The following is a 24,428-nucleotide window of genomic DNA, read 5'->3' as shown; positions in this document are numbered from 1 at the left end:
TCCTATGTCCCCAGTCGTATGGACTTCCCTCCTTTCCAAAGTCACTGAAGTAACTTACCTCATCCCCCTCCCCAACCTTCAGTGAAGCTGCTTCCGACATTGGCGGTACATTCACACTGGCTGCGTCCTGCATTGTATCTGGAATCTCCAGCCTCCTGAGTGAGTTTTTAAACGTACCTCATTAAGATTCCCTCAGCGTGCTGTCAGGTGTTACAGGTCCTGACAAACGCCTGCCTTGTAGCCGCCATTACAGCATCACACAGGACTGTTCCACTCCCTAAAACATCCCCTGTTTGTTAAAACCCCAGCCCCATGCCCATCCCTGGCACTACGATATGTTTACTATCTATAGTTTTGCTTTTTCCAAAACGCCTGTAGTTAGATCGGATGCAGCTTTTTCCAGACTGGCGTCATGCGCCCAGCACAGCGCATTGCCCATTCACCATCTCTGTGGCCTGGGGGCTCAGTTCTGTCAGTTTCTCTGTGTGGTGCACCCCCATCGGTTTGTTCATGCTGTTGAAGGACGTCCTGTTGAAGGACGTTTCAGTTACTTTTAGCTCTTGGCAATCATGAATAAAGCTGCTGTGACCAGTCCGTGCAGCCTTCCTGTGGATGTGAGATTTGCATTCGAGTGTGATTGCTGGTCTGCATGGTAAGATGGCTTTCTCTCCTGTGTTTCCACACTCCCTGTTCTGGCATGGAAATGCACTCCACTCTCACCCGTGTTTAGGGGGACAGGGTCAAACCCCTGAGTTTTTAGTGCAGGCCCCGGCTCTGTAGCGCTCCTTGTCACAGGTGGGCTCCCCAGAGAACCCCACGTCTGCCTCTACTTCCTCCCTCCCCACCGTTTCTGCTCAGCCCAGGCTTATGGGGCAATACGAGATGGGACCCCGTCACAGCAGGCTCCTTGATGGTGGGCGTAGCTGCACACCCAGCCAACCTGCTCCGCCTGGCAGCCACTGCCTCCCTGAGGACTGACCACTGTACCCGCCCATGTTCCCTTTCCCAGGTGATCCTGTCTGCTGTTCTGGCCTTGGGTTTGTTCTGTGACTGAAACATACCTAACCGCAGCTGGTCCTCACTGCACCACTCAGTTCTGTGTCCCATTGCCTGTTTGACCCCACCTGGTTTGTCTTCTTCATACCTTAAGTGCCTGTCTGAAACTCAACTCACTGTCTCCTTCCAAACCCTGCTAAATTCTCCGGTTTGGAGAAAAGCATCATCTGTTCAGTCGCCTGAGTCGCTCCCTTTCTCTCAACCAGTGGACGTGTGTCATCTGTCGGTGTGCTCCTTTATTTTACACCCTTTCACCTGCTGCCTGGGATAGGCCTGTGGGTCTCCCTTGTTGTGCCAGTCTTGCACTCTTGTCTGCCAAGGCACAGCTCAGCTGTCCCAGCCATTCCCATGTGTAAAAACTTCCCAGTGCTTCTCCGTGGCCGAGTCTGGGCTCAGCTGGCGAGGCGGGCTGGGCTCCCTGCCCTCAGGCTCATCCCATCCGGCTGCACCTTCACCTGAGGCTCCATCAGGTGCAAACATGGGCATGTACTTTTTTTTTTGCAGTTTTTGCCTGGGGCTGGGTTTGAACCCACCACCTCCAGCATATGGGGCCAGCGCCCTCCTCACTGAGCCACAGGTGCCGCCCTGGGCATGTACTTTTTGCTCCTCTTCTCCCCTCCACCTGGGGAATTGAATTGTCCCTTTTGCAGCCTTCTTCCTGCGGTTGTCTGTGCCTGGTGAGTAGCCGTGCACAGGCACCAGAGGCACCAGCGGCCCCTGCACTGTCCGCCCCCGCTGACTCGCTTTGAATTGCTGGGCTGTGCCGCTCTCCGCCCCTGCACTGCTAAATGCATCCACATAAGGGCTCCAGCTCTTACGGAGCAGATGTCTCAGGGAATAGTCTGTACTTCCCTTCCACCTCCTTACTTTCCATTCAGGAGTGAACACAGAATAAGATGACACTGACTCAGGAGACAGCACCCCATGCAGGAGGAACCCGGTGCAGGAGTCTCAAACTCCTGAGCTCAGGCGATCCACCCACCTCAGCCTCCCAGAGTGCTAGGATGACAGGGGTGAGCCACCGCGCCCGACCCAAACTTTTTTTTTTTTTTTTTAAGTGTAAGAAAGGGAAGGATTAGTGAGATATTTTATGTGTAGAATGAGTTGGGTTCATATACTTGTGACAGCTGAGGAAGACCGTTTTGTGGTGTGAGCGTCCCCTTAAAAGTTACATGGTCTACTGATATTTTTAAATATGTTTTTGGGTCCCAGCAACTTCTGGGTTTGGTAACCGTGGGGTCTTTTTCTTTAGCAACCACCTTGTCCCACCTCTGAGCTCTCACACAGTATTAAATCTCTACTATCCCCTTTCCTGTGCTTTCCCCACAGCTGTCAGCTCCCACTCCTTCCTCAGACTGAGCAGCACATGAACACACGACGCGTTCACAGTTTCTGCTACTGTCCACCCACTAACGGTGGGTGACAAGCCCATGTGGTCCCTGGGTTGGTGAAACCAGACCTCAGGTAAGGGCAGGAAGTGGGGGGACAAGACGGAAGCACCAAGGGAACTGGATTAGCGACTCTCTTGGAGAAAACGCAGGAACAAAAGGAATCCAAGTCTAATAATTTAGCCAAAAACCAAGAACAAACAAAAAACTAGCAAAGACGCCCCTCACAGTTACTTGTGAGAGTGTATTTAGAGTTAGAATCAGGAACTAAGAAACCAGGTCCCGTCGGTGCTAAGTCACAGCAGACGCAGATGATGGTGACTGAATACCCCAGCCTGGGTGACAGTGGCACGCTTTAAGAGAAGGTCTTAAAGGTCTTTTAAAGAAGGTCCCACTGCTTTAAGTCGTTCTGAACTGGGTGTTGCATGATTAGCACCAACATTTGGGCTGAAAAGTAAGTCTGGGGTCTTTTTCCTCCTATTTTAAGTTTGTAATAAGTTTTAATTTTTAATCCGCTCAGTCCTCAAAGACCCACAGCATATGAGCACACCTCTCTGCCCCCACCAGGCCTGTACCCCAAAGGAAAACGCGCTCCATTCTTGTAACTGTTTCGTTAATGGCATTCATCTCCCTATTTGTAACTTGTTTCCTAATTCCTATTTGTTGAGCTTTTATTTTTAGATGTTATTTTCTTCTGTTGTGGGAGAGGAGGGCTTAGCTCTCTTAACCCAACACATACCCTAGTTCCCCTCCCGCAGTCTTCCAGAATATTTATATCCAATTTTTTGGTTAAAGCTGTAGTCACTGCTAACTTGCTGTTACATAAATATTAGTCGGCCAGGCCTGGTGGCTCACACCTGTAATCCTAGCACTCTGGGAGGCTGAGGTCGGTGGGTCGCCTGAGCTCAGGAGTTCGAGACCAGCCTGAGCAAGAGTGAGACCCTGTCTCTACTAAAATAGAAAATCTAGTTGGGTATTGTGGTGGTGCCTATAGTCCCAGCTACTTAGGAGGCTAAGGCAAGAGGATCACTTAAGCCCAAGAGTGTGAGGTTGCTGTGAGGTACGAAGCTACAGCACTCTACCCAGGATGACAGAGTGAGACTGTTTCAAAAAAATGGTAAATAAATAAAAAGAAATTGCATGGTTTATATACTTAAATTTCTAATTCTTCATTCTTCTTTCTTTTTACCCACCCTTCAGTTTTTTCCTCAGATGTCAGATGTATGAAGTAACCAGTTTTGCATTTTTCCTGGAGACCACCCTCTCAGAGCCCTCTGGCCTTCTGTCCCAGTTTGGGTGGGTCAGCCACTCTAATAAACATCCACCTCTTTTTCCTTAGAAAGAGAGCTCCAGTCTTAACCAGACACATGGTCTGGAAAAAGGGTATAGCCCCAACCTGGGATTCCAGTTTTGTTTTAATTCAAAAAAGTTTTTTTTACTTCTCAATTTCTGCCCGAGGTGTAGCTTTCACCCCCAGTTGAGTCTGGGGTCCTCACGCCCGAGCTGCCCTGCCTGTGCCCTGCTAAGCCCCCGTATTCTGACCCCACCTGTGTCTCCAGCCTGGCTTCTCCCTGCCCTCCCCTCATTCCCAAACTCCTTGTCACATAAACTGTTCAGTTCTTCAACCTCGTTTGGCTTTAGGACACTTGCTCCACCCCAGCCTGGGTAGTTTCTGCTCGTTCCCCAGGTTTGCAAGCTTAGGTTATTAGTTCCCATTACTACCTGTGTGAGCATGTGTGTGGATGCACGGCCCAGCCACAGTGGACTCGCCTCTCTGCTCCCACAAGGCCTTGTGCTGCCTGCGCCCAGCACTCATCACACTGTGGAGACGACTGGACATTCACGGTGCGGGAAGGCCTCTTCTGCACCTCCTAGATGCCAGCGCCAGCCAGCACATAGCGAGCTCGTCTGTTTGATGAGCTCCTAACAATTTCTTTGAGCTCTGAACATTTTTTTTTTTTGCAGTTTTTGGCTGGGGCCAGGTTTGAACCTGCCATCTCTGGTCTATGGGGCCGGCTCCCTACTCCCCTGAGCCACAGGTGCCGCCCAACATTTTTAATGTAACTTCTGGATGAATAATTTATTATTGACATTTTTTAAAATCAGTAAGTTAAGGTTTGTGATGTTTTAAGTTCCATGTGCATCATGGAACTTAAGGGAGACTTGCTGCTGTTGTTTTGATTTTTCGCAGTCTCTGTTCAAACCCCATCAGCAGAAAGGGGACAGTGAAGGGTGACAATGATTCACCTGGGGTGTTAAAGCCATTGGCAGGTGGAAGGACCTAGCTCAACACGCAGTCGGGGCGCTGACGGGTCAGGCTGCTGGCGAAGGTGGCGTTTGCCCTCCAAGCTGGCCCTCAGCCTTCACATCTGGAGCAGAGGCAAAGAGCAATTGAAATCAGCACCTCTTTCCCAGGTAAGAGCAGTTATTCCACTAAACGTGGTTTTCCTTGTTCTTTTATTTTTGGAACTCATATAGTTCTATGAGTGCAGACACATAGAAAGGCCTGTAGATGGGTCTAAGATGCCGCCTTCTGATTAGTGCCTTGAGGTTTGCTGCTGGGTCAGCCCAAAGGTTATGGCTCCAGAGAGGGTGGGTGAGGGGCAGAGGCAGGAGGGAGGATGGGGCAGGAACAGAGACTCGCATAAGCTCTGGGCAGGCCTGCCAGCTTACCCTCCGCCTGCCTCCTGGCCTCCTGCTGCACTGCCGTACCCTGCGGGGGTAACATTGTCAGAAGGAATATGTGTTCTGCAAGGCTGGCACATGCCGGGGTCGGACGTGGCCTCACTAGAGTGGAGACAACAAAATGTACCAGTAGGGAGGGTCGCACACTGGGGGGTTTGAAACAACCAGAATTTCTTCACATAGTTCTAGAAGCGCCAAGTCTGAAATCAAGGCCTTGGCTGGGCCATGCTCCCTCTGATGGCTCCGGGGAGGATCCTACCTTACCTCTCCCAGCAACCACTGGTCACCAGCCATCCCTGGTTCCCTCCTAGCCCAGCTATAGCCAGATCACTCGTCTCTTCCCCCAGCGTCCCAAGGCATTATCCGTGTGTGTCTGTCTCTGTGTTTTCTCATGAGGACACCAACTGTATAGGAGGGATAGATCTGCAAAGACCCTATACCCAAATCAGGTCATGTTCCAAGGTCCCAGGAAAGGCATACATTTGGAAGGCAACATGCGATTCAATTCAGTGGGTTGCATAAGACCTGAGGGTATTTTTGTTCCTCACATAAAAGTTATGACACAAGTGGTCTAGAGGTGGCCAAGTGAAGCCGTTGGGAGCCCAGATGCCACCTGTCCTTAGCAGACACCTTCCCTTACAAAAAGGGGAGGAGGGGGAGGGACTAGAGTCACAGGCACCTTCCAGCTGCTCCTGAATTCTGCCAGACAGTGGCTGTGCTCACACCGCTGGCTGCAGAGGAGCTTGGGGGAGCCTCCATCCAGGCAGCTTTGTGTCCGACTAACACTGGAGGTTCTGTCTCTAAGGAAAAGGGGGCGAATGGCTAGTGGGGTGACCAGCAGTTGTCTGCTGTTGGGTGGCCTGTTGTACTTTCCTACATCATTTATAGAAAGTCTTCTTAGCTCTCCCAGAGTAGTTGTGCTGGTTAAATGATTGTCTAAATGTCTCGATTACATTTTTTCTAAAGAAGGGATCTATGTGTGTAGGAACAGGAGATGGTTAAACAATTCCTGAGCAGACTCTTAAGAAAAAACGATCCTGCATTGCCTTAGAAGCTCCAGTAAGTTCTGGTGCTCATGTCCCACAGGCCCACACAGCTGCTGGCGGGTCCCAGCCTCCCTGTCCTGCCTGTACTCCCTCGACTGCAAATCTGGGCCCCTCCCTGCCCGGTACAGCTGCACTCGGATGGCAGAGGCTTCCCTGAGTGGCTCTTTTCTCTTTCTGAGATGTTTATTAACCATCCAAAGTTCTGAAAAGAGTTGGTACTTCTGTCACAATCTCATCACTCTGGACGTTGATGGAGAAAGCAAAGGGGGAATTCTTTAGTGAAGACATCATATTTACTTGCAAAAGAGAAAATGGTAAAAAGGAATTTCAGAAAATAGAAAAAAGAAAAGAAAAGAAGATGGAGGAAGAATGCTGTCTGGTTCATGTCACCTGGCCTGGCCCTGGTCCTGTGAGGAGTCGGCACCTCCCTCTGACTCATCTTGCTCGTTGCTCTGTAAAACCGTCTGACGCTCCTGCTGAGATGAATGCCACAGCCACACGGATCATGGTGCCGCCTCTTAAGCTGTGGCCTTGCTGGGATGAGCGGTCGTCCCCACCTGGCTCAAGAGTGCATCTCAGCTCGCCTGGGCCCAGAGACTCTTGGGAGGAGAGGCTTAGTGACCTCTCAGCGTGGGTCCAGGTCCGGAGGTATGGGGTGGGACCGTGCAAGGGACAGGCAGGGCCCCGATGGCTCTGCTCCTCGGCCTGAGCCTGCCCTTCAGCACCTCCATCCTGCCGTGTGTTCCCATCCCACAAGGAGGACCCCATGTGCCGTGGCTGCCACCGGGGTGGCTCCTCACCAAAGCCTCCCACCACTTGAGGAACCAAGCATGAATAATCTTCCTTTTGGTGACGACTCTCAGCTTCCCTGAGACTGCATGGTGGGTAGCTGCCATGGAGCTCAGACGCAAGAAGAACGGTGTCATCTCCACGTCTGGCCACGTCCAGCCAAGGTGTGATAGTGACAGTGGCTGTGCAGCACTCTCTCCTCCCTGCATTTGTACAAAGCATATTTTCTGACAAAGATAAACCCTCCTGCTCACTTGTCCTCTTGGGCTGCCCACTCCTTGTCCATGCAGCCTCCTGTTCTGAAGAGCACGTCCCTTCCCACTGAAGACAGCCACGCTGGCAGACCGGGGCTGACAAAGCATTTGCGCTTGGGTGCTGGCACCCGAGTCATGGAGCTGTGGTGGCGCTAGTGAGCTCATTTATGTGGGAATAGAAATAAGAGGCTGAGTGAGCTGTGGAACGTCTTCTCGAAACAAGTGAACCTGGAAATACTGAGCAATAGGAAAAGTGGTATGTTTTGCTTTTTCCCAGGGTTGAGAGACACCATCTCTCTACTTGTCTGCACGGCACAGGGAATATGATTCTCTCCTTTCCCATCATTACTTACTGGGGGTGTTGGGCATACTTGTCTTTGGCTGTATCTGGCTGGTTCACAAGGCTCTCTATCCAGACCTGAAGGTCATTCTACCCACTGGGGGGCGGGCTGTCCCCACAGGTGCATTGGGGACCCTGAGTGTGTGCTACGTCACGCGGTGGACTGGGAAAAGTCCAGCCTGATCCCCAGTCCCTGGAGCAACATTATATATTCTCACCCTCAGCTTGCCTTGCCGCTGACCGGAGCAGGAGCAGAACCCGGGAGGAGGGGGTTCCCGATCAAAGACACATGCTGCTCCTCCTCATATCCCAAATGCAGACGTGACGTCTGTCACCACAACAGCCACACTGTGGCCTTGGGGAAAAGGGCATGTCCTTGGCATTATCAAGTCTCTGAAGTGGGAGTAACTGCTGCTACCTCCAAACTTTCTTGTTATTCAAGAAAAACAAATTCCAATTTGTTTAAGTTTCTGTTAGTCAGTTTTCATTTACATGTAGCTGAAAGTATTTCTGATGGGCATGAGCGCTCAGGAGAAAAGTCTCCGCCCTGTCAGCAAAGACCCCCAGGTGCTGCTGAGCCTGCCTTAGTCAACACTGATTTCACCTGATAGCTGAGTTATCTTCCCATGGGTGAGATTTGGGGTGAACTCGGGAGGCCTCCCCACCCAGAGCAATTCCTGCAGTTGTGTTACTGATGCTGGACTTCCCCAGGCAGAGCCAGACAGGTCCTGTGTGTAACATCTTCACACACATGAACACACACATGTGCACGCATGGGCACAAGTGCACACACACGCTCACCCACACACGGACACAAGTACACACACACGCACATACACGGGCACAAGTGCACACACACGCTCACCCACACATGGGCACAAGTGCACACACACACATGCACATACACGAGCACAAGTGCACACACACGCACATACATGGGCACAAGTGCGCACACATGCTCACCCACAGACGGGCACAAGTGCACACATGCACATACACGGGCACAAGTGCACACACACGCTCACCCACACACGGGCACAAGTGCACACACACGCTCACCCACACACGGGCACAAGTGCACACACACACGCACATACACGGGCACAAGTGCACACACGCTCACCCACACACAGGCACAAGTGCACACACACGCTCACCCACACACAGGCACAAGTGTACACACGGGCACAAGTGCACACACACAGTCCCCAGGAGGCTCCTTGACAGCCAGATATGGGGACAACAGCCCTGGGAGTCTTGTCCAGGCTGAAGTTTACTCATCGCCGAACCGACATCCCTGAATCCAAATCAGATCTCACTTTCAGAAAATTCTTCCATAAAACCCAACCTCCTGTTCCATAGCACAGACTTCCCTCCCATCCATTCCTGATGGCTTCTGAAGAGTGTTGTTCCCGCTGCCTCTCCTGCAGGGGCTCCTTCCCACGTCCAGCTCTTTCCACCCTACCCTCCACCCCTGTCCCTGGGCCGCACTGTACATCCTGGACAGCAGGACTCCCGTCACCCCGGAGCTGTCTGCTGTCTCTGTCTCAGCACCAGCTGGGTGGCCACAAAGATGGGGTGGGGTGCAGGCTCAGCTACTGTGGGAGGAGGAGGAGGTCTGGGACCTAGGGCAGCAAAAATACATTTTCTTTTGTTGGAGTGGGAAAAAGCCTATGGGGGTGAAGGGTACCCTGGGAATCCCTGCAGCTCTCACCTTTAACCTCTGTGCCCGCCCCCTCAACGCCGTGCCATCTCACTGTCTGGTCAACAGAGGCATGTCAGAAGGGTCATTTCCTAACTCCTCACTAAACAGGGAGAAAAGCTCCCCTGGCCTGACCTCAGTTTAACTGGAATTCCAGTGGTGATTTATTTACGCCCAGGAATTAATAAAGCTATTCTTCCAAGAGGAGAGAAAGGTGGTTTTCTTACATCTGCACCCACTGAAATAGCTTTGTGCCAGGCGGTCCAAGGCCAAGTCCTCACCATCCCGGAGGAGGTTCTGGTGATAGCTCTGCTGACCGTGCATTTAGGGTGTGACTGAGGAGTGCCCTGGATGTCACCCAGAACACAGGCTGTCCCCCACCCCCACCCCAGGACCACTGCGGTCTCTGAAGGAAAAGTCAGAGGGTCGGGGTGGTGTCTGTTGGAGCTCCTTCCCCAAGGGAGCCAGGAGCTCCTGCCAGGTGTCTCCAACGGGCCTCACTGCTTCCTGTCCCTTTTACCAGCAAGAGTTAAAGCCTTCCTGGTCTGTGAGTAACCTCAGTTCCCTGGGACAAGACCCCAGGTAATGGTAATGCTGGTAATGACGTCATGATTTCTTTCTTTTTTTTTTTTTGTAGAGACAGAGTCTCACTTTATGGCCCACGGTAGAGTGCCGTGGCCTCACACAGCTCACAGCAACCTCCAACTCCTGGGCTTAAGCGATTCTCTTGCCTCAGCCTCCCGAGTAGCTGGGACTACAGGTGCCCGCCACAACGCCCGGCTGTTTTTTGGTTGCAGTTTGGCCGGGGCCGGGTTTGAACCCGCCATCCTCGGTATATGGGGCCGGCGCCTTACCGACTGAGCCACAGGCGCCGCCCAACGTCATGATTTCTTTACTGGGTAAATTCCTTCTAACTCTGGAGAGGTTTGTTTCAACGGAGAAATGTGGAGTAAATTAAACTCATACTTTTGATATTTGGGGATTAATTTTAGGTGATCTATATGTATTTGGTATTTCTAAGTATTTGTGATTTTTTTTTTCTTTTTTTTTGTAGAGACAGAGTCTCACTTTATGGCCCTCGGTAGAGTGCCATGGCATCACACAGCTCACAGCAACCTCCGACTCCTGGACTTAAGCGATTCTCTTGCCTCAGCCTCCCGAGTAGCTGGGACCATAGGCGCCCGCCACAACGCCCAGCTATTTTTTGGTTGCAGTTCAGCCGGAGGCGGGTTTGAACCCGCCACCCTCGGTATATGGGGCTGGCGCCTTACCGACTGAGCCACAGGCGCCGCCAGTATTTGTGATTTTAAGAGAATGTGACAGGTTAGAGAATATAGTTGGACTGGCCTTGAGATTTCAGTTTAAAATATGTAATTGGGTCATTGATGTAGATTTGTGAAGTCAGCTAAAAGGTTCAGTATAATTTTATTGCAATTATAGGCAATGTGGGAATACGGAAGAGAACTTGAGATTCACTTAGTTGGTTAAGCATTTGAGAATGCTTGTGAGCAAACTGGAGTATTTAAAAGTATACAGCATTTCTACACTCTTCCCTGACTTAAAAGATAAAAAAAAGAATAAAAATAAAAGTATACAGCCTTAACTTTACAAATGTAGCTTTCAGATTTTTAAGTTAGCTTTTTGGTTTTGTTTTATTGTTTTTGAGACAGAGTCTCATTATATCACCATCAGTAGAGTGCTGTGGCATCATAGCTCACAGCAACCTCAAACTCTTGGCCTTAAGCGATTTTCTTGCTTCAGCCTCTCAAGTAGCTGGGACTACAGGCACCAGCCACAATGCCTGGCTATTTGTTGTTGTTGTTGTTGTCATTCATTGTGGTTTAACAGGTCTGGGCCAGGTTCGAACTCACCAGCCCTGGTGTATGTGGTGGCACCCTAACCACTGAACTACGGTCACTGAGCCTTTTAAGGAAGTTTAACTAAATTTCTGAATGGTACTAGCCCTCCAAATTTCCCTTTGCAGTAATTGTTAAAATTTTTCTATATTATAAAGTTGTAAATACAATTTTGGGGGTTTTATGTTAAACCTAAGTGCTAATGGAAAGCATAAAATTTATAACTTGAATAAACGGATGCTAATTAAAATGAAAATAGTTTCAAGCAGTCTTATATATTTATATATATAAGCCACCCTCAATTACAATGAAAATATAAAATTTGATATTTTCACAAACTTTAAAAGTCTGTTTCCATTTGGCTAGTGTTGAATATTCTCCACATTTTCTGGCTGAGGAAGGCAGGGAAGGAAGAGGCCGGGGCTTCCCACCTGTTTTTCAGTTTGCCCTCTGACATGTCCTCATCACAGTTTCTTCTCTGGAGATTCCCTGAGGTTGCCTTGACTCTGTTTCCCTGCAGCGGCCAGCACCGTGTTCTGGGAAGGCCACGTGGCAGGATTGCCTTGCGATGCCTGGTCCAGGGACGAGGACCCAACTCTAGGAAGGAGGCAGCCTGACACTGAGAGGGAAGGTCCCTAGAAGCTGACCTGAGGATGCAGGATGCAGGGGAGGTGGTTGACAGCTGTGTGGTGTGATGGGGAACAGCACCAGTCGGGAGACCCAGAGCTAAGGCTCTGCCTGTCCTGGTCTGGCTGGGTGAGTCACCTCCCTGGCTGGGGGAAGCCTTGTTGACAGTGACATGGGGCGAGGACTTGGCTCTTGATGCTCTGAAGCCTCTTTGTAACATGGAAAGGATTTTTTTTTTTTTTTTTGTAGAGACAGGGTCTCACTTTATGGCCCTCGGTAGAGTGCCGTGGCCTCACACAGCTCACAGCAACCTCCAACTCCTGGGCTTAAGCGATTCTCTTGCCTCAGCCTCCCGAGTAGCTGGGACTACAGGTGCCCGCACAACGCCCGGCTAGAAAGGATTTTTTTTTTTTTTTTTAAAGGCCTGTTATGCACCTGAGAGCAGGAGCGGGCTCCTTGGGAGCAGGCCAGGGACAGCCAAGCACCCTGTGAGCTATGGTGCTTTTCAGGAACCGTGCCCCATGCAGCCCACTGGCGAGAGCCTCCCTGGGGCCCCTCATCCCTTGTGAAGAACAGGGGCGCAGGTACCTTCTGCTGCTTCCTTGAAGGAAGCTGAAAGGACAGAGGGACAAACGGCACCGGCTCTCCTTCCATCCAGGCGGTTACTGCAGATCAGAAAAGGATCTGTCCCTAGAGACAAATCCCAATTTGTGAAACTGCAGCTGAGAGGAGGAGAAAAGGTAAGTAGTCACTTGCCGCCAGAGTCAGGGCATAAGCAGGGGATTACGCAGGATAGAAGGGTGCACTCGGGCATGGGGGTGTCACTGCAGCAGACAGCTGTCTCCCCTATCCCCAGCCACAAGCTTGCTGCTGATCAACACCTGCCCATGTGGTTTCAGACATCCAGCCCTGCAGCAGGCAGGACCCATGTGGCCCACATGCCCAGGCCAGCGTGGATACAGCTATTCCCTGGCACTGAGCCTGGCTTTGACCCAGTGCTGCTGGGAGGGCATCCGTAGGCTCATTCTGGTCCCTGTCAGTGAACTTCACCATAGGGATATTGTCTGGGGCCTTTATCCTTTAAAGGAGAGTGTTCTCTACAGCAGGATCCAGAAGAGGCCAGAGCTGAGAGCATAGGAGTGTTTGAACTGGCCTTTCCGACTTGCCCATGGAGGAGGGGCCACATGGCAAGGAATGAGGGTGGCCTTCAGGAACAGCCCAGCCAACAGCCAGCCAGGAATCAGGGACCTCATTCCCACAACCATAGGAACTGAATTCTACCAACAGGAGGAAGCTTGGAAGAGCAGTTTCTCCAGAAGCTTCAGAGGAGGCCCATGCCAGCCAGGTGGGGCCCGTGCAGAGACGCAGACTTCTGGCAAACACCAGGCGGGGGGGGTGGGGAGGCTTGAGGCAGCCAGACAACAACAGACAGAGGGCACAGGCTGGGGATAGCCAGGGAGTGGGAGCGACTTCTGTCTCCCCACATCCAGAAGGGTGGCAGAGGTCTGGGAGGCCTGCCCCAGGCACCCCTTCCTCCCTCACACACATTCTTTTCACCAGTGTCCCCTACCCCAGTCACAGGTTCCTCACCTGCCCTGGAATTCCTTCACTGGGCATGAGACGAGGCCTTGTGTTCTGTCATCACAGAGGAAAGGCTCAGGGTGCAAACTGCTGGCTAAGGAAAGGCCAGGCCGAGTGAAGAGTTTTGGACCGTTTCCTGCCTGAGTGTTACCCGCCCCTCCGAGACAGCACGAGAGCCTTCAGCCTCTGGACCAGGAGAAGAAATCTAGGAAGAGGCCCCTTCTCCCTGCAGTGGGACAACCAGAGCTGTGGCCACGGGCACCTGCCACCCCCAGAGCCTGGGCACTGGCGAGAGGGGACAGAGGTAGTGCGTCCCTTTCCCCATTCCCTGGCCAAGGAAATCCCAGAACTGAATCACGGTCCTGAGAGCAGGTCTGCCCAGGGAGGGGTGCCCTGCAAAAGGGTCACCTCACAGCTGAGTCCCCCTGCCCCGTGATTTTCTTTCGTTCTCAATGGGGGTCCAGAAGTAGCAGTGGATGGAGTGGAACCTCGCTAGAATGCTGGCAATGCAAGTGCTTGGCCACCCTGCTCTGGAATGAGTGAGTCAGAAACCCAGGGGAGGCCTCCGGCCTGCCACCCAGGCCCACGTGGTTCTGACCTCTGCTCAGGTTTGAGGAATTCTGTCCTAAGGGGCAGGCTATCCAATCATGCTCCCTAAGGTGGCCATTGCTAAAGGATGACAGAAAGAAACGGATGCGGAAGACCTGACCAGGCGGTCCCTGTGCTTTCTTCAGGAGTCCTAGCCAACAGCTGAGATTTCTAAAACACACTTAATGTGCCCAGAGCTCCTTAGATGAGGAGCAACGTGCAAATCAATAGTCCAGCAGACAGAAAGGAAAAGTCGGCAGACACAGGGTGAGTAATGATAAAACTTCTAGATTCTGTGACTCATTGTACACAGGCCTGAGAATATATTCTCAACTTAAAATTGCTTCCAATATTTTCTCCAGGTCTGAAAACCATAGGAAACTTGACCCATGACCCCTACCTATTTCCAGCATGGCCATGACAAGATCCTCCTTCAGCCCTGGGTGGCTCAGCAAATCTACACCCCACACCCTGCTCTGCCATGGTGTGAATCTGCCAAAGTGGTGACTGCTACTGGTGGCTTCTTGCCCCTGTGAGGGGAAAGGTGGAACCACCCTAGACTTACTCAGTGTTAGACATTAGTCCTAGGTGGCCGAGTCTGATTGACAGTGAAGGAACCAGTGGGCACAGGAATTACTAAATGAGAGTAAACCTGAGAGGCTTGTTACGCGGGAAGGAAAGAAGAATGAATGAATGCTAATGTTCTTTTTTTTTTGAGTCAGAGTCTTACTCTGTTTCCCAGGCTGGAGTGCTGTGGCATCAGACTCGCTCACAGCAACCTCAAACTCCTGGGCCCAAGTGATCCTTCTGCCTCAGCCTCCTGGGTAGCTGGGACTGCAGGCACCTACCACAATGCCTGGCTCATCTTTTCTATTTTTAGTAGAGATGGACTCTTGCTCTTGCTCAGGCTGGTCTCCAACTCCTGAGCTCAAGGGATCTTCCTGCCTCACCAGAGTGCTGGGGTTACACCTGCACCCGGCGGTTCTTTTATTTCTACACAGGATTTAAACAGATTCAAAGTAGAGAGATCCAAATAGTACAGCAATCAGAATGTATCAGTCTGACCTGCTTTCACTTGCAACACTACTGATACCAAACAAGTGGGGGTTTCCCACATCCGCAACAAGTTCTCCAACTCCACAGTCACTGAGTATCTACAATTTAGTTCAATTCTGGCACTAACCACACAGGTTCAAGGGCTGGATCCCCGAAGATTGCCCTGACTTTTGATGCTAGTCCAAAGTGCCGAGAACACCCACACTCATGTCCAACCTGGCTGCAGTCAAGGACTCCTGCACTCACCTCATCTGAGGCCCCAGTTTCACGCTCAGTAATTTGCTGGAACAGGTTACAGGACTCGGGAAGGCACACTGCTCACTGGCACCAGTTATCACCAAGCCTGCAGCTCAGAACACCAGCTGGAAAGGGGTAGCAGAGGCTGGTGGGGTGTGTGTGTGTGTGTGTCAGGAGCTTCCGCACTGTCCCTGGGCTGCCACCCTTCTGGCACCCCCAGGTGTGCACTGATCTGGAAGTTCTCTGTATTCTGTCATGGGGGGATGGTTTCTGGTGGCTTCATGACACAGGTGCAATTGATGGAGTCATTCACTACTGGTGACTAACTCAATCTCCAGCTCCTCTCCCCTTTTTAGAGGTCAGGGGTTGAGCTCTACTCTCCCTTCTGGCCACCAGCCCCCACCCTGAAGCTGTCCAGGGTCCCCAGCCCTTTCATTACCATTCAGGTGACCTTCTTATCACCCTAGAGATTCAAGGGTTTCAGGAGCTCTGGGCCAGAAACCAGGCTTAAAGACTAAAGACACAGCCATGTATCCCTGTGAACACACAAGTCCCCAGGGGCAAAGGTGCCAAGCAGGACGAAGCCCTGTCCACGTCCGCGGGCATGTGGGCCTGGACAGGTCTGATATAGGCAGCCTGATGCCCTCTTTCTCTGGACCAGTTGGCCTTAGATAAAATTTGCCCTCTGCGATGATTAAGTCAAATTTGCCCTCTGCGATGATTAAGTCCTTGGAGCTGTGCTCACATCCACCTGACATTCTAGTTAGGGCAGGGAAGGGGCAGAGAGCATTCACACTTGTTCCACGTGGAATCTGGGTCACACATACAGACACTCCTAACCCTCGGCTTCCTGCTCCTCTGACACACATCCTCTGCCCCATGGTGCAAAGCTGAGGTCTGAGGCCTCGGGCTGTTCTGAAAGCTCCCTCAGCAGCCTGTTCCCAGGCCAGCTCCGAGTGCTGACCCCACAGTCACTTCCCCCTCCTCCCCTCCTCCATATCCTGTCCTTTCAACAAGGGGGAGCAGGTGGGACCATTACTCATAAATGACAGCAGGCTAAAAAAAGGGTTCTGGTTAAGAAAATAAACAAAAATCCCCACCCCCACTGGCTGAAGCGTTCACCTGGATGGTTTGTCTCAGCACACAGAAAGTGGGCCAGCTGCTATCTGCACCCTTGTCTTAAGTACCAGGAGATTGTCAGATGGTTCCTAACATTTTTTTTTGTTTTCACTTGGGTCCATCCAATAAAAGGAACCTTCTCAGATGCTGGCCTTGGCGGAGGTGAAGAAGTGATGTGAGGAGACACCCCTCATGCCCCTCCCCCCCCACCGAGTTTCCTAAGTTGCGTGTTATTTCTCTCCAGGATTTTATTGGGCTGTGTGTGAGGGACTGTTTTGGGCTCTGAGGAAACAGCAGTGAACAAAGTATCAGCCTTCACAGACCTCCTGAACAAATGCAGAGTTTGCCAGAGGGTGACAAGTGCCCCGAGGGAAGTTCTGCAGGCAGAACTCAGGGAGGTCCACAGGGCAGCCTGCGGCCGTTAGAGAGGCGACTTTCTGGTGTCTCCTCCAGCCCTTGTTCATTTCGAGGGCACCAGCCTTGCGAGCGTGCTAAGGACAGAAAGCGGGAGGGGATCCCCCAGGGATGGTGGCCCCACCAGCCCTACAGAGCAGATGAAGGAGTTGGTTTTATTCCCTGCCGCCCCCAGCCTCTGCCAAGGCAGGAGGCAGCTCGGGGCCCCAGGGTGGCTGTCCACCGCCCCAGCGGGACTGGGCGGAACGGGGCGGGACCGGGGCCACACCTAGGGTTTCTCTGCAGCCCCAGGGCGCCAGGGCGCACAGCGACGCGCCCCGCGCTTCCTGCCTCGCCGCGGTCCTCCTCCGCGCCGTGACGCGCCAGGCTTTGACCAAATATGTCCCTTTCCCCTCCCTCGCCTGCCCTGCAGCCCACAGGCGCCCGGGGCCTCGGGGCTGCCGCTTGGACGTCGTCCTGCCTGGGAGTCGCGGGCCGGCCCCGTGGGGATGCCCCCGGCGCGATGCCCTTCAGGAAAGGTAGGGTCCACTGACACGACGCGCGCCCTCCCAAGCGTCCCGGAGACCTGCGCGGCCACCTGCGGGCCCCGGAGGCTCCGTCCCCGCCAGGCGCCCAAGCCCCGCGCGCCCGGGCTGCGGCAGAGCGGGACGCGCGCCGCCTGTTCCCTCGGCCTGCGCTGCCCTCCGGCCTCACAGTGTCATCTCCGCCCCGCACTGTCCTCTTGGAGACTCCCTGGCCGCCACACGTGCCAGAGCGGGGGCAGCGGAGCGCGGAGGGCGCGAGTCCCGGCACTTCGTGCGCGTCCCCGCATCCCGCCGCCGGCCAGTCCCTGGGGGCGGGAACCAGAGGGGCCGGGCCGCTTTCCCGGTGGCCGTCCTGATGTAGGTGCGGGCGGGCGCAGCTGCGGCGCCGGGCTGTAGGTCGTTTAACCACCTCGCGCGGTTTCTTGCCCAGAACCGAGCTCGTGGCTGAAACGCGAAGGAGCCCGCGAGGCGCCAGCCCCGCTGCAGGCGCTGTCTCCGTGCCACTCGGCACCGAGCGGCCCCTGGCGGTTCTGCGCTGTGTGGGGCCGCGGGCTGGCCGGGGTCGTCATTCCACAGGCCAGGTGTGGCCACTCTGAGCTCAGAGCCTGGAATAGAAGTAGGAGCCTCAGAGGGTGGGGAGACGATTGTACTTTTACGCCAGAGCTGAGCGACTCCTGCACTGGGTTAGGAGGGGCTTGGGCTCTGGTGACGATTGTCTCCCATGTGTCTGGGCGCACCGAGCCCATGACTGGCCCCCCCAGGGCCCGGGCTGCCCCCGCGGCTTTCCCCACCCCTCCACCTTCCCGGCTGCCGCCTCCTCTCCTAATTCACAGGAACATCAGCATGATGCTGCCGGTGCCCAGAAGATGCACTGGCCCCCTCCCTTGGATTTCCAAGGTGCCAGTGTGGGGCTGGTGACACGCCTGCCCTGTGGGGGTGGGGAGACCGGAAGGGAGGTGATGGCCAGAGAGCAAGGGTGGTGAGTTCCATCCCACTGCCCCTACCCTCAGGGTCTCCATTATCTCATGTACAATGCAGTCACCTCCTCTCTGTTGTCTGCAGGCTCTCAGGACCCCTGGCCCACCCCCATCAACTGTAGTGTGACGGGTCACTTATCTCTGAGGTCATTACTCCTGCCCTCTTTTGTCCCTGTGGTCTCTGGTTGGCAAACTCCTAGAAGGTGCAGACACCCGCTTACTTGTCATGGCACTCGGGGGCGGCCTTACCCAGCCAGGTATTAAATAACGGGGCTGCTCCAGTGTGACTTCCTTGGGAAGATTCGCTTTATGGCAGTACATTTTAGTGAATTATTAGACCCCATAGGACAAAACATTTGGAAACACCAGCCAAGTTCAGCTCTGGTCTTGCTGCTTTTTAATCTGAAGAAACCTTGCTGGGTAAAGAGGAAAACACCCTCTTCCCATTCTGGGGATGACACTGTTTGGAGATCCCAGGGCATAAGAAGTGTTGATTTCTCTCTGGGGACCAGGGTGGCTTGGCTATGAGACTGGACTCTTGATTTAGAGCTGCTTTCAGGCCTTGAACCCTCCCACAGTGTCTCCAGACAGCTGCGTTCCAAGTATCCTTACCTGTCTCCACATTCAGAAGGGACAAGGGAAAGATTTATTAATAAATAACAATTGGACACAAAATTAACATTTGTCAGGCACCTTCTGAGCGCCTGGAACTGTGCAAAGTGCATTGCGTGTGTTCATTTACCCTCACAATGACCCCCGAAGTGCCTGGTATTATTATTTCTGTTTTAAAGATAAAGGAAGTGAGGCTACACATCTCAGTGAATCATGACACACAGCTGGGGCTCTGACCTCCGTAGTGCACCTTTCCAATATGGGCCATCGTAGGAGAGGATAGGATAGGACAGGATATATGATCAATACTGGGCAGAAAGCGTGTGTTAGGAAAAGTGCTGCCATGGGCCAGGCGCTCCTGTAATCCTACCACTGTGGGAGGCCGAGATAGGTGGATTGCTTGAGCTCAGGAATTTTGAGACAAGCCTCAGTAAGAGCGAGACCCGTCTCTACTAAAAATGGGAAAATTAACCAGGTGTTGTGGCAAATGCCTATAGTTCCAGCTACTCAGGAGGCTGAGGTAAAAGAATCACGTAAGCCCGAGAGTTTGAGGTTGCTGTGAGCTAGGCTGATGTCACTGGACTCTACCCAGGGAGGCAGAGTGAGACTCTGTCTCAAAAAAAAAAAAAAGGTCTGTCATGAACCATCAGTGACTTCTTCACATTAGGGACGGGTAGAGAAACAGGCTCAGATGTCTGCATCTTCTGAATGTTTGGGAGCTGTGGAGGCAGACAGCAGCAGAGAACAGCGGAGTCTTCTGCCAGATGGAGAGGTCCTTTGAGGGCACTGCTGTCACAGGTGCTGAATTCAGAAACCCCTGTGGGGGTATGGTGGAGAACTTGGCCATCCAGATGTCAAGGCCATAGCTTCTTGATGTACTCCTCAGTCATTTGTAGGGCCCAGAGTCTCCGTGGATATTGTAGGAGGACAGGAAACAAGTTATATGATGTCAATGGACAGAGCCCTTCCAGATTCCTGCAGGTCAGCTACTTGAGACAAGAACTCAAGGGCAGACAGACCCAGGTTGGATCTCACCTTTTCTCCCTGTAAGAGCAGATCCTGAGAAGAGGCACTCATGGATTGGCCATCACTGACCCTTCTGTTCCTCTGCTGAGCGTCTGTGCTGTGCCAGGTGCTGCCCCTCGGGGTCTCTCCCTCAGCAGGATGTGCTTTGAGGGGTTGCTCTTCTCCCTGGGTGCCTAGGAAACTGCTGGACTCCCTAGATACTTCAGGGACTGCCTCTGGCCTACGTGCAGCATCCTCCCTCAGGAGAGACCTGCCGACCAGGCTGAGTCGGTTCCTTCTTGGATCAGGGGCCTTCTGGTCCCAAGGTTTCCCCCCGCGGTTTATCAATCCCATTTTCTTCTGGCAACATCTTTCCAGGCCTTTTATCCTTGAGCTGCGCCCTCTGACATGTTCCCCTTACTCCTAAGAGTGCACTTCCTGCTGTGGTCAGGTGTGTTCCTTGGCATCTGTCAGTGGCCACCTAGAACCTCCTCTGGCTGTGCGATTTCGCCTGTTGCTTCCCTGCTCAGAACCAGCCCACCTCCTTAAGGGCCTCCCCAGCTCCTGCTACACTTGTGCACACAGGCACGCAAGCTTCTAACCTTCCTCTAAGGCCCTTCTCAAGTTCATGTGTTCTCTGACAACTTTTCCATCTGCTCCAGGCACCTGGCAGCTCTTGCAGGTATATCCCGTCCCTTAACCAGAGTTGAGCACTCATTTGTTCCGAGCATGCCTTCTGCATGGCAATCTTGTGAGGGGTGAAGTAGGGTCTGGACTCCACACTTACGTTGGCCTGGCGAGTACTTCATAAACTAAGGCACTTGGTTAATCTGTCAGAATCTCCATTCTCTTTGGCAGAGCTCACTGAAGATCCTTACACACTGAACACTATCCTGGTGACATGCACACTGAAAGCCTTGACTTCAGCATTATAAAATGAATCCATGTAGTAAAAACATATGTACCCCCTTGATATGAAAAAAAGATTATCATTTTTTGATAATCACTGACAGATGACTGTCAACCCTCATCTGTAATCTAAAATAAAGACAATACCAAGCCATCCAAGGAAGAGGAATACATTTCTGATTTGTAATATGGTCACTATTTTGATATTTTAATTTTTTGGAACCACCAAATATCAAATTCTGAACACCACCTGGTGTGCAGGCCTGCACAGTCTGCCTGAGGTTAGCTTAGCCCTTGGGGGCTGATTCACTTGGTTTCTTTTTGAATGGTGCTAAAAATACCACCTGCTCCTAAGTCCTCAGGAACTGTAGATGCTCAAATTCCCCTCCACAGCTGCTCCTCTGCCCGCTGCAGTGAACTAGGAGGGGATCCTTTAACTTCCCAGCCCACTGGCGTTTCCCAGGACGGGCCTACACCTTCTGTGCGTGCTGTCCTTGATATTGTACATGGCTGAACCTGGATACAAAGGACAAAGGACTTGCAAGTCACTTGAGAAGCCTAGGAGGGTGGGGAGGGGACAAGCAATGAGGACGTGCCCCAGCCCTTGTTCTGTTTGGGGGTGTGGCTTCGGGCTTCTCATAGCACCTGCCACTTCCCAGTCCCCAGCACCAGGGCTTCCAGAAGCCTCTGAGCAGGCACCACTCACTCACTCCACCACTCCAAGCACTGTGGTCACTTGAAACCTGTTTGCAGATGGTTCTGGAGGTTGCAGGCAGTAAGTGTAGGTGTGGTTGAAGGAAGCATAGGGAAGAGTTGGTAACATGTATGAGGATGCCAGGGTGTGGGGGCAAGAAGCAGGTCCACCTGTTTGGGCTCCAGCAGGGCAATCTCAGTGAAGCTGCTGAAGATCCTTGGCCTCAGTTTACCTCCAGGTCTAATTCTGAGAAGGCTGCTTTCAGTCCCTTCAATGCTTGCCACACCTCTTCCCAAGCACCCCCTAACTATCCATGTAGTAAAAACATATGTACCCCCTTGATATGAAAAAAAAGATTATTATTAACCCTAAGCACTGACAGATGATTGTCATCCCTCATCTGTAATCTAAAATAATAGATTAGGTCAGCTGCAGGAGGCAAAGGGAATTCCACCTGCACCTTTGTCCTCCATCGACTTTGTACTGCACATCCCGCCTGGCGCCTTCCCCAATCTCTGGGTTTGCAGGCAAGTGGCTGAGTCAGAGGCCACCACCCTGAATTCTCCAGGCTGTGTGCTTCATTGGCTTTGGCTCAGGATGGGAATTTATGTCCAAAGGGTGTCAGTGTTGGGATCCAAGCCCCTGGATGCACCCTTATGCCCTTCCTCCTGGTGAGATAGCCTGGACCCTCATCTCTGACGTCTGCCATCCTTGTCACCAGTCTGCAGCTCCTTCCAGTGGCTCTGGGTCAAAGAACTCTCCAAGTTGTCTAGTAGCCTGTCCTTCCCGCCCTACTTCAGGGAAGAATGACGGTGCACTATGCAGAAGGCCAGAGGAAGCAAGTTAGTTAATTTATTGCGAAAGCTCAAAGGCCCAGTGTTTTCTTTGTACTTTTAATTGTAGGCAACTTAGAAAACGATAAGGAAGAACACAGAACTTGCTTATCTTTTTTTTTTAGTGATTATTTTTTTTAATTTTTATTTATTTATTTATTTTGTAGAGACAGAGTCTCACTTTATGGCCCACGGTAGAGTGCCGTGGCCTCACACAGCTCACAGCAACCTCCAACTCCTGGGCTTACGCAATTCTCTTGCCTCAGCCTCCCAAGCAGCTGGGACTACAGGCGCCCACCACAATGCCCGGCTATTTTTTGGTTGCATTTTGGCCAGGGCCGGGTTTGAACCCGCCACCCTCGGCATATGGGGCCGGCGCCTTACCGACTGAGCCACAGGTGCCGCCCAGAACTTGCTTATCTTTTCATGACCTGCAGGGGAGGAGTACCAAGATTTCCTGCTGGGGGCAGGATGGTGAGTGGGGACAAAAGAGGACAGTCCCTGTCTGTGGGCATTCCCCCCATCACCTGCTTCTGCACACCCCAGACACCAGTGGCAATTTATGTACAGGCTCTGATCGAGGGGTCTGGCTCTGGGGACATCCGAGGTCCTGGCTGGAGCAGCAAGGGACATCTGAAGAGCAGAGGGTTTGCTTCTATGCCACTTCCGTGAGCAACCTCCCCAGAAGTCTCCGGAAGGGGTTCTGACTCTGACATGACAGCTCAGCAAACACTCGCCCCCACCCCCACCCCCAACCTGGGTTTTAACACTCACTTGTCAGAAAGAGAGCCTCCGTCCTGCCCCTGTCCTCCTGGCCAGAGGAACAACGGGCAGATTTTACAGGGGGGCAGCCCCAAGTATTGGCATCGCCCCCCTGAAGTGAGAGGCACTGAGGTGCCTCCGGTGCTCGTGAGGTGACAGCTGTGCTCTTTCTGGCATTTTGGCTGCTTGCCTGGGATGCTGACCCGTGGGGATGGGACTGTGAAAGTCCTCCGGGAGTCCTGTCCTATCTCAGGAGTAGAGGAAGATTTAATTAGTCAGTGGAGACAGGCAGTGGAGAAGGACCCTGGGGGCAGTGTGGGTTTGAAAAGGAAAAGAGAAAGAGGAAGGAGTGACCCGGGCATGAGGAAGGCTCGTTTGATGCCCACAGCCCGGGGGGCACCATGGTTCTGTGAGTGTGGGCGGCAGACATTGGCTCCGAGCAGGGGCAGGGAGGTACGGCTTCACAGGAGCACAGGACAGACTCCTGTGGCTCCTGTCCCAGGCTACACAGTAGAATGAACTGGGGAGCTTTGCCCCAGAACTCTGATTTAATATTCTGGCTTGATGCCAGGGCAAAAAGTGTCATGCTGATGTTTTCTAGACTATTCCATTGGATGGAAAAAGGGTCTGGTCTTATTCCAATAGGTGTGGGTGGTGACCCACACATTTGAACTTGCTGTTGGGGCCTCAGCTGTGGGACTGGACGCCTTTCCTCCTGGGCCGCCCTGCAGGAGGCCTCTGGGTGAGATTTAGGGCCACGTAAGGCTGAGGGTCTGCTTGGAGCCCTCTCTAGCACTGCTGTGGGGCACAGCACTCCGAGGGTTTTTTTTGAGCCAGGCAGCCAGGGAGGAAGAGTCTAGGCAAGAGGCTGAGTGGCACCACAGTAACCAGCCACCTGCAGAGCCAGATTTCTCCGGGACATTCACAAAAGGAACATTTTGAGCACACTAACAAAGAGAGTCTGTAGATCTGGTGGCTGAGGAAATTTGGCAGAAAAAGCAAGAAACATAATCAGAAGGCTGCCCCTTCCTGCTCTTGCCTCCCCTTGTCTGAGATGTCCTGGGAGTCACTTCCACGAACCCTGCGGGCATCTGGTAAATAGTTACCGGATGCCCAGCAGCGCAGGTGGGGATGTGGCAGTGAGCTAGACAGTGAGCTAGACAGACCAGCACCTGCCCTGCCCCGGAGCAGTGAGCAGGTGAACACTGTGGGACCCCGGGGCAGAGTGCTCCGATGGAGACCCACGGGAGGGAGGGAGTGGGTGGTGCTGACAGCTCCCAGGGCATCCCAGGTGAGGAGGGGCAGGTGCTGGGGGGACCTTTGGGGGAGAGGCTATGAGGCTGCAGCAGGGAGCCTGGGAGCAGCTGGGGGCTG

General features: G+C 52.8%; 1 protein-coding gene across 5 annotated transcripts in view; it reads left to right on the top strand.

The window, feature by feature from the left end:
• Positions 1-16,878: 16,878 nt before the first annotated feature.
• PFKFB3 (6-phosphofructo-2-kinase/fructose-2,6-biphosphatase 3) overlaps positions 16,879-24,428 on the top strand; it is a 73,193-nt gene continuing 65,643 nt past the window's right edge. Inside the window, exon 1 of one of the 5 annotated variants that reach the window (XM_053572448.1) lies at positions 16,879-17,256. In XM_053572448.1, coding sequence (XP_053428423.1) covers positions 17,118-17,256 — 139 coding nt within the window. In that variant the 5' untranslated portion in view covers positions 16,879-17,117. The remainder of the gene's footprint in view (positions 17,257-24,428) is intronic. The other 4 variants (XM_053572450.1, XR_008376203.1, XM_053572445.1 and 1 more) reach the window with 4 other exon arrangements.

Source organism: Nycticebus coucang, chromosome 20 (genome assembly GCF_027406575.1).
Source record: "Nycticebus coucang isolate mNycCou1 chromosome 20, mNycCou1.pri, whole genome shotgun sequence".
Taxonomy (NCBI): Eukaryota; Metazoa; Chordata; class Mammalia; order Primates; family Lorisidae; genus Nycticebus; species Nycticebus coucang.
This window is presented reverse-complemented; position numbering and strand designations above follow the sequence as displayed.